This window comes from Mercurialis annua, linkage group LG8 (genome assembly GCF_937616625.2).
Source record: "Mercurialis annua linkage group LG8, ddMerAnnu1.2, whole genome shotgun sequence".
Classification (NCBI taxonomy): domain Eukaryota; kingdom Viridiplantae; phylum Streptophyta; class Magnoliopsida; order Malpighiales; family Euphorbiaceae; genus Mercurialis; species Mercurialis annua.
The window spans coordinates 8,901,961-8,911,680 of NC_065577.1; the positions used below are offsets into that span (position 1 = coordinate 8,901,961).

The 9,720-nt window shown below is 31.2% G+C and overlaps 2 protein-coding genes across 2 annotated transcripts; one reads left to right on the top strand and one right to left on the bottom strand.

Moving 5' to 3' along the window:
- The first annotated feature begins 3,329 nt into the window (after window positions 1-3,329).
- Window positions 3,330-8,037, top strand: LOC126662213 (agamous-like MADS-box protein AGL15). Its single transcript, XM_050356118.2, has 8 exons — window positions 3,330-3,795; window positions 4,873-4,948; window positions 5,881-5,945; window positions 6,056-6,155; window positions 6,426-6,467; window positions 7,093-7,134; window positions 7,234-7,409; window positions 7,716-8,037. Exons 1-8 carry the CDS (start codon window positions 3,614-3,616, stop codon window positions 7,801-7,803), a joined length of 771 nt encoding a protein of 256 aa, XP_050212075.1. The 5' UTR covers window positions 3,330-3,613; the 3' UTR covers window positions 7,804-8,037.
- A 231-nt stretch (window positions 8,038-8,268) lies between these two features.
- LOC126662212 (uncharacterized) lies at window positions 8,269-9,474 on the bottom strand. The gene has a single exon (XM_050356117.2). The coding sequence runs from the start codon at window positions 9,372-9,374 to the stop codon at window positions 8,415-8,417; it is 960 nt and encodes a 319-aa protein (XP_050212074.1). The 5' UTR covers window positions 9,375-9,474; the 3' UTR covers window positions 8,269-8,414.
- Between the last annotated feature and the right edge of the window lie 246 nt (window positions 9,475-9,720).

Consider the following 9,720-nt stretch of genomic DNA (forward strand, 5'->3'; position numbering starts at 1 on the left):
ACCCATCAGAATTTTTTTCCGATTAAATTATACATATATGACAAATTTTTAGGCAAAAGAAAGAGTAAAATCCGGTTGGCATGTGTGTATTTTTTACCGGAAAACTTCATATTGAAATAAATTAAAGCCAAATAGTCAAATTGCAAAAATAAAATAAAATATAATAATCAAATAAAATGAATTAAACTTTTATCGTCAAAATAAAATAAATTGGATACCTAAAATCAGTAACTCCTACTTTTGTCCATGTTAATAAATTACAGTTTTTTATGCCATTTATTTTTCTAAGAGATTTTAAGTTTAATACTTTTAAGAAAAGTATGGAAAATAAAAGATCATACAAGCTAAAATTGGTTCAAAGAAAGAAAGCATTCTAAATATAGAAACAGAGAAGTGCACTCTGCCTCAAAAACCCACTAAACCAGTCCAATTAAGAAATGCTAGTACTAGTAGTAGCAGATTATGCTAAAACAGTAAGATTTTAAGTTAAATATCTAACCATAAATAGCCAAAATCACTAAATCTAGTAATTAAATTAAAATCCAAGAAATCACCCACTTACATAAGAATCCCATTAGTGGCAGTTGTAAATAACTAATACTCTAACTATTCCTCCAAAAATAACAATAAAATGTGAAAATAAAAATAAAAAATAAAATATTTTTGGGATTATTTTTCAAATACCTGTTTTGGATAAAATATTTACACCATTTTGGCTTATCTTTTCCTCTTATCCTACATTACCTAATAAGCTAACTTATTTATCAAAAATACCCACTATATAAAGAAACCTTATTTCATTTTATATTAAACTTTTACATAGCCATCTTTTTCTCTCTCTCTCTCTCTCTCTTCTCTCTCTTCTCTCTCTTCTTTTCTTCTTCTTCTTTTTCATTCGATTTTCAATTTATCTCCTCTGATTACTTTTCCGTTAGTCTTTTCCTTTCGTCTTTCCGGCCGCGATTCCGTTCGTCTACTTCCGATGGATTTTTCGTCGTTTCCGGTCGTTTTCCGTTCGTCTTTTCTGTTCGCGCTAGTCCGTTCGTCTTTTCCGTTCGCGCTATGGATTTCTCGACTCGTTTTTAGATTTGTGTAATTTTTTAGGTTTTTTTAATGATTTGAATATTTTGTAAATAAATTATTGTAGATCTATAATTTTTTGTTTATAAAATTGTTCTATTATTCATAAAATTATTTATTTTGTCCTCTCTTATTCATAAATTTGTTTATTGCTACTGATTTTGTAAAAAAAAATATTGATTTATGGTGCATTTGTAATAATTTTATAATATCTTTACGTTTTAGTGTATTTTTGGTGTATTAATGGTGTATTTATGCCGTTTTTAGTATATCTATGGCGCATTTACAGTATTTATGGTGTATATGTAGTGTTTATGGTGTATTTGCAGTGTTTCATGGTGTATTTGCAGTGTTTCATGGTTAAACCACAAAAAACACTACAAAATGCCATAAATACACTACTTATACAATACTTATACACTAATTTTACACTATATAAACACCATAAAAACACTATATATACACTACTGTTACACTATAAAAAATAAAATAAAAAATTCCAGAAAAAAAATCTATAAAAAATAAAAATTTACACTATATATACATTAATCTTACTCTATATAAAAAAACTGCCGGTCGGTTCGGTTGACCGAACCGAAAAACCGAAAACCGAAATTGAAAAACCGAAAAAGGTATTTTAGTAAATAAAAAAACAAAACAGGTAAATAAAGTTAGGGTAAAAAGTCAAAAAATAAAACTCAAAACTTGCAATGTAAAGTTGTAATTATTTTGGCGAAACATGTATTTAGGAAAATTAGCACAATATTGTTTCCCTAGTAAGTATAATTAATTTATTAAGAGGTTATTGATTATAAAAAATTACCAACAATTATTGATTTCTTTGAAATAAATACCAAACTATAAAAACTATTAAATAATTATCAAACTCTAGTTTTTTTTTACAAATGGTTATTAGTTTGCTGTTTGATTGTAGATTTTTACTTTGTCCACATAAATAATTTGATAATCGTTTTATATAAAAAAGATTATAGTTCGGTAATCATTTTATAATTATTTTATAAAAAATTATAATTTAATAACTATTTTATTATTTTTTATAATTAAATTATTTTTTATATAAAATTATAATTTAGTAACTGTAAAAATTATTAATCTAGAAATTACAATTATGCCACCGCCCTGTTCTATATATGGCAACACCTTTACCAATTGTAGCAATAATAAACTTCTAAATGTAGTATGATATATACACCAACTATAAATGCCATTTTCCCAAAAAAAAAAAGAACTATAAATGCTTGAAATCGATATACTATTAAGGGTCCACAAAGAACCCATTTTAGATAATATTTTACACTAGAAATAGAAATGCAATTTTGTTCTCTATATTTGGTAGTTCATTTACTAAAAGTGGTAAAAGATAAAATTAATAGATATAGAAATGGAAAACTTTAGTAAAGATGTGCAAGAAGCAATATATAGGTAAAGGAAACATTTATCTAAAATTGCTTTTTTTTCTTTTACTAATTGTAGCAAATTACTAAATCCATAATCACAAGCAAATGCAACTTTTTTTTTTTATCAAAACCGAATTAGAAAAACTTAAAAACATATAATTCAAAAACAAGAAATAGTGATTATCCATTTACCATTTCTCTAAAATTAACACAACCATAACCAAATATAACATGGGCACAAAATTACACAACAAAACAAAATAAATATATATTTATAGGTTTTCCAAAATATTAATACCCATATATGCACCCAAAAAAAATCCAAAATAAAGATAAAATAGAAAGCTAGACATTTTTACACCCAATAAAGTAAACTATATAAAATAGGGTGTCACTCCTTTTTCTATCTTTATTAATAAACGGGATAAATTTACACCTAGATATATTTATAGATATTAATAATTTATATTTACAAAGTAAAAATAATATTAATTAGTTAATTAATTAAAAATCAGACTGGAGGGTTAAACTGGTTAAACTAAAAATCAATCAGCTATTCGATCTAATACTCCATAAAAATAAAAAAATTAAAATTCGGGTTAATACAAATTAGATCGACAGTTGAACCAGTGATTAGTCCAGTTCGACGTTATTTTAAATTTACGCTTCACATACTATTTATTCGACCGGTTGAACCGTAAACCGATACAATTTGGAGTTTGAGAAAAAAACAAAAGAAAAAAGGAAATGGGACCCATAAAAAGAGAGTAAAGAATAGTAGCTAACCAGTCCAAATGTAGGAAAAAGAATCATGCAGAGCTAATTTAGTATAACAAAGCCATGCAAAGTTGCCGTTTCTAGCCTATCTATTTCTCGCCATTTGTGTCCTAAAAAACGCTCTCTTTATTTCTCATCCTTCTTCAATTTAGCCACTCCGCCTCTATAATTAGCAATCCCACCCCAAATATCCCTTCATTTCTTCTATATCTATATATCCAGAGAAATTCACGAAAAAAGATCACATTTTTATTTTCTGTTGAGCTCGGATTTTGAAAAAAGTTGGGATTTTTGTGGGGTTTGATCAGTTGGGTATTTTTGATATTGGGAGAGGTGAAATGGGTAGGGGGAAGATTGAAATAAAGAGGATTGAAAATGCAAATAGTAGGCAAGTTACATTCTCAAAAAGACGAGCTGGGCTGCTTAAAAAAGCTCAGGAACTTGCTGTTCTTTGTGATGCTGAGGTTGCTCTTATTATTTTCTCTAATACTGGCAAGCTTTTTGAGTTTTCTAGCTCTGGGTATGATTCTTTTTTTTTTTAATTTTAGTTTTTGGGTTTTTTTTATTGGTTTGCATGTGTTTGATTCATGGGTCTTCTTGTTTTTCTGTTGATTTTTTGTTGCTTGATTGGTTTGTTTTGTTGTTATCTAGACTAATTAATGATAAGGGTTCTTGGATTTTGTTTTTTGAAGTAGTTTTTTTGGGTCACATTGCATGTGATTTTTTGATCCTTAATTTATTTGATCATCTCTTTTAGTGGTTTAATTTTTATTTTTTATTTTTGACTTCATTAATTGCTGCTGCAGATTTCTTAATTGGAGCTTTTGAAGGGCATTTTTATATTAGTTTTTTATATGCAAGCTTTATGAACTATTGTTTTGCTTGTTTGCTTGAAGCTATCAATTGTATTTGCTCTTCTTTTTATTGGTAATTTTGTATGGTTTATGTGATTTTTTTTATTTTATAGGTTAATCATTTGATCATTTTTGTTTTTATTTTTCTGATTTTGGACTTCATTGCATTTGCCAACTATACATTTTAGTTGTGTCTGTAATAGGATGATCATGGGACATGGTAATAAGTTGAAGCATAGAACAGAATGTAGGCTTTTAAATTTGCTTTTGGAACTTAAGATTTATGTCAACTGTCAACATTGATCAATATGAAAGAAATTAGGGGGATTTGTAACAAATTTAGTTCATAATCATATTGGAACTAATTTAGCTTCACCAATACAAGCTCTAAAGTTTGATTCTTGCAGCAACTATGATGATGGAAAATCAGGAATATGTGTCTTCAATTTGGTATTTAGCATTCAGAACATGTCTGGATTTGAGCATGAATTACCTCATCTTTATGTGTTGGTATTGTATCGAATATGGTGTTTCAGTACTAAAATTATATTAAATTCTGGTAAGGTCGAACCAGCTGAGAGACATTCAAGCAGAGTACATAGGAAATGATGAGAATTAAATGATTACTCATATGAATATGGAAAGAATCTGTGAACATTTAATTGGCTTTCATTTGCTGTTTGTTTGTATGTCTTCAGAAGAATCAGGCAAAAACGACTTATGTAATTTTCTCTTATATACAGCATGAAAAGAACACTTTCAAGATACAACAAGTGCCTAGACTCCCCAGAGCCTGCTAGAATAGAGTACAAGCCAGAGGTAACCCTTAACTAGCATTCACATTTGACAAATCTGCATTTCTGCATCTACATATATGTACTGCATCATCCATTTTATGGCCTATGGGGAATAAAGTTTATGATAATACACTCTCAATCTATATTTTAAATGTGTGTCGAATGTTATCAATTGTTTAGTGTTTCGAAATTCTTGCGTCTGCTTCTTTACCGGTATCAGTTTCCAATTCACACCCACATTTTTGCTTAAGAATGCTACACAAATGGCCTTTGTTTTTGTAAGTGTAAAAAATCCATAGAAAAGACAGATAACACTAATTCTCATTTTATTATCCAATTTCTGCATGTTGTGATATCCTGCGATACTCAAGCTTTCGTATTTGTTATGGTAAACAAAGATTTTGACCTTTGGGCTCAGGAACTATACATAAGAATGCTAAAACGTTTCCATGGTATATGTTATTTGGATCTCCTTGCTTCTAGCTTCAGTTTTAATGTCTTGATCTCTATGGACATTGACGATGGTTTTCTAGTTTAAGAATTACATATTCTAGATGATATTTGAGGCTTCTTTTTCCAGTAAAGATACTGTTCAATTTTACATGGGAACTTTTTGAGTTTTATATTTTGACATTTCATTTCTATTCCCGGAAATATTATTTTAACTCCGAAACTCTTTATTTATAATCCATTCTTATAAAATATATAGTGTTTCTCATATCGGTGTTTCTGTTTTCAAGCTACATTTATGTTGTCTACTTGTTCAGTTTTTTTTCCTACACTAGCCCTTTTGAGATTTGTCCACAGTATACATGTTACATGGTTTCGATAATTATATTACTTGGTTATGATTATTCTCAATTATGAATATTTTCAATTTAAATTTACTGTTAAGATCTAGTCCCTAGATTCAAGTATTTATTGGCGTTTCCAATTGTAATGTTTCTTCTTCAGAAACAGAGTTTGAAGGAAGTAGATGTTCTAAAAGAAGAAATAACAAAGCTGCAAGCGAAACAGTTGTACGTATTATTTATCCGACTAATTATGTTACATTTTAAATGATAAATAATTTTAGGATAGTGCCAGACCTCATTTTTGTGTGTATCGATCCATAATTCTTTTTCTACAGGAAGCTTTTGGGCAAGGACCTGGCTGGTATGGACTTGAAAGAATTGCAACATCTAGAGCAGCAACTAAATGAAGGCTTGTTATGTGTGAAAGAGAAAAAGGTTCGGCTCAACCTTTTTTTCTTGTCCAAGAATCATAGCATTATGTTGCACGAAAACTTTTTGAATCCTACGTTTCAGCATTAAATGCTTCCGAAACTCCAAAGTTCTATATTTTTAAGTTATTACCAATTTCTTATAAAAAATGATGTTTAACCATTTTCTGTTCGTCGTTTGCCATTTCAGCATTCCATTTCCATTCTATATATGCTAATGTTATTATCCAATGTGGTTTCACATGTCAAGAGGCTTATGAAAGTTTTGTATTTTCAGGAGCAATTACTGATACAACAATTAGAGTATTCAAGAGTACAGGTAATCAGAACTTAACTGTTGCATATGCTTTAGCTGAAAATGTGTTTCTTGCATAATGCACATATAATGGATATCCAAGAAAAATACCTTTTTTTTGATAATTTGGGGAGGGGGGAGCGCTTGTGGGAGGAATCGAACCCACGACCTAGCAGTTTGCTGCTTAGCGCTTATACCATTTGAGCTATAGCTAATTGGTATCCAAGAAAAATACTTGGAATAACATTTTAACTTTGCTGCTTTTGGTCATAAAAGCTGAAACTTGTGTTTGAGAGATAACCTATTCAGATAACATCTCTTCTTTAAGAAAAATGTTTCGGATCCAAATTCCTTTCCCCGTAATCTATGTTGCACGAAAACTTGTGGAAACTTTGAAACTTTATATTTCCAGCATATTCTTGTAAAAAATATTCAGTTTTTAAATTTTTCCTTCACGCAACACAGCTCATAACTCGTAAGAATGACATTTAAATTTTACAATTACGTAGCAAGTTTTGGGTCAAATTCAAGATAAAATCATGATGTGCTCTTGTATGATTTTGTTAATAAAGTTTATTATTTTTTTGCTTACAGAGTGAAACTTCTTACTTTTCTTTTGACACCCAATTAATCAATTTATTCGTAACAGGAACAGCGTGCTATGCTGGAAAATGAAACTTTGCGCAGACAGGTAAGCAATACTTTTGCTAATGTCGATGCGAGTCTCATAATCACATCAATTTGAAAAGTGTCTCATGTGTATCCCATTTTTGCTTGTTTGTTGTTCAAGGTGGAGGAGCTTCGAGGATTCTTTCCGTCAACTGATCACTCAGTTCAACCTTATCCTGAATACTATTCCATAGATCAGAAGCATTCTCTCGTAAACAATGGTTCTGCCAGCCCTGACACAGCAGCGTACAATTGCTCAATGGATAAAGGGGATTCAGACACCACCTTGCACTTAGGGTATGCTACTTCTTCTTATGCACTCATCATTAGGGGTGTGCATTCAGTCGGTTCCATTACCGAACCCACTGAAATGCAAAAAATCAAATTCTCTTTTAAATTGTTCTAATCAATCCCAACCCAAAAAAAAGATTTGGGAACATAGTCTTGTGCTACTCAACTACTTCAAGAATTTGTTATATAGTTAGAATATTGAATACATATTTCAGTCCGCTTGGTTTTTTCAAAACCAAAACTGAATCGAATTACTAAAATACCGAACTTAACCTACTCCGTCTGATTCTCGTATATATCTTTGTTTCTCAGGCTGCCAAACGATGCTTATCGAAAGAGAAAGGCACCCGAGGGAGAAAGCCAATCGAATGATTCAGAGAGTCAACTAACCCTGCGGTGATTTGCATTTTGCTTTACTGTTAATAGAAACAGAACTGAAATGGTAGAGTTGGTTCTAGCAGTTTCTTGAGGCATCAGTTTAGCTTTAAAACAAAAATTAGCTGTTAGTATTACCTCAGTTACAGATGTTGGTACTGTAGGAGTAAAACTGAAGTTTCAGGTGACAGAAATGGAATCAAATGGTAGCTAGTGTTACCCAATTTTGAGTTAATGAAGGTTTATAGATCCTTTTTCATTCTTCTGTATCAGAGTAGTCGATCCTGCTTCATGTACGAATTCATCCATAACTAGGTTGCACTTAGCAGTTTCAAAACTGTTGCAATGATACCGATGTCATCGCGCAAAAGTTAATATGAGTTTTCAATTTTTTAAGATTAATTAAACTGCTGTACTAGCTGTATCGCTAGATTCAAAGCCGTGGAAATAGATCTAAAGTAGCAATGATGCAGAATATATAATTTCATGATGATCAAAAGTGTATATATATTTATAAAATTTGCTTTGCAGCTTACAATTAAAGTAAATCTATTTCTATATACAGCATATTTATAGACAAACAGTAGGTAGAAACTTGTAATCATTGTTGCTACTGTTTCCGAAATCGTTAAGCTATTACTGTTTCCGAAATCGAATACCATTAAGCAACTGGTTTCTCCTAGCTAACACATCAGAGAAGAGACTGTTCACAGTCTTTCCTAAACCATCCAGCAGATTCTCAAACACCTCCAATTTTCTCTGCATCTCTTCTGCTGCATCTCTGCTGCGGTTCTCGCCTGCGGAAACCGCAGCAGCAACGAAAAGACCCGAATCTTTCAGCTCTTTTACCTCTTTCAACACACATCTTTTCGCGATTACAACTCCTGAAATCACCGAATCAAGATTGACCAAACTCGGGTTTGATAAAACTCCAGCTGATTTTCTCATCTGCAAGTATATCTTTGATTCACCAGACAAACCAACCATCATAATACTGCATAGCCAAAGCTCTACACTTCTCATTTCCATTAAAGCTTGAAGAACAACCCGTTCTTTCCCCGAGCTACACGATCCCTCTTTCCGATCTTCCTCGTTTTCTTGAACTTTAAACTTATTTCCACCACCACCTGACCTCTTGAACTCGATCGCCCTGAGCCGGTCAATCCCCGAGGAATTCGGAGAAGCTTGAACAACACTCAAAGCATGAGAGAAAGAAACTCTAGATTGCTCTAGATAAGAGATTGAAGAACTAATCGAGTTAAAAAGATCCAAAATCTCCAAGCTATAGTTGAGATAAGCTTCCATGGAAATTTCCTTCCATTCACTCATATCATATTCTATCTCCACAACAAGCTTGGCAAAAGCCTTGTTGATAGAGGGCAACACCTGAAAACATTTCTGAATCCATTCCAAGGATAGAATATCAAATCCTCCGGGCTTCGAGTTCGATAACAATTGAGTTACCGAACTCGAAATTTCCGATCTAAACGCCCGTAAAGAAGCCGATAAGGCTTCCGGGTCGTGATCGCGGTGGTGATGATGCAAATTCTCCAGTTTGGAGTATAATTTGCCAAGTCTTTCTACCAAAAGTACCATTTAGAGCTAAGTTTTTTTCTTGAAGGGTAGCTAAGTTTTTTTGAAGGGTAGCTAAGTTTGTTGTTTCTTAAAGAAGTTTAGGTATTGATTGGTGATATAAATGAAAGTTTGTGGCTTATATATAAGTTTGAAAAGTTTGGTTCTCTATTTTTTAATATTATTTTATAGCTGAAACAGAAAGAAAATAATCTAAAACCAAAAGTAGTATAGCAGCTGTTTTTGATGTGTATGTGTGCTTTGAATATTCTAAAGAAATAATTAGTCAAATGTGCTAATCCAATTGATATTTTTAATAGATTTAATAATAAATTAGAGAGTAAGTATTCCTTAATTATTTGTATTAGTA

What these genes read in the sequence shown, in the direction of transcription:
- LOC126662213 (XM_050356118.2), top strand. Translation starts at nt 3,614, where the DNA reads ATGGGTAGGGGGAAGATTGAAATAAAGAGGATTGAAAATGCAAATAGT. An exon ending in GAATAGAGTACAAGCCAGAG is followed by an intron (nt 4,949 to 5,880) that starts GTAACCCTTAAC and finishes TTTCTTCTTCAG; the next exon opens with AAACAGAGTTTGAAGGAAGT. An exon ending in TAGAGTATTCAAGAGTACAG is followed by an intron (nt 6,468 to 7,092) that starts GTAATCAGAACT and finishes TATTCGTAACAG; the next exon opens with GAACAGCGTGCTATGCTGGA.
- LOC126662212 (XM_050356117.2), bottom strand. Translation starts at nt 9,374, where the DNA reads ATGGTACTTTTGGTAGAAAGACTTGGCAAATTATACTCCAAACTGGAG.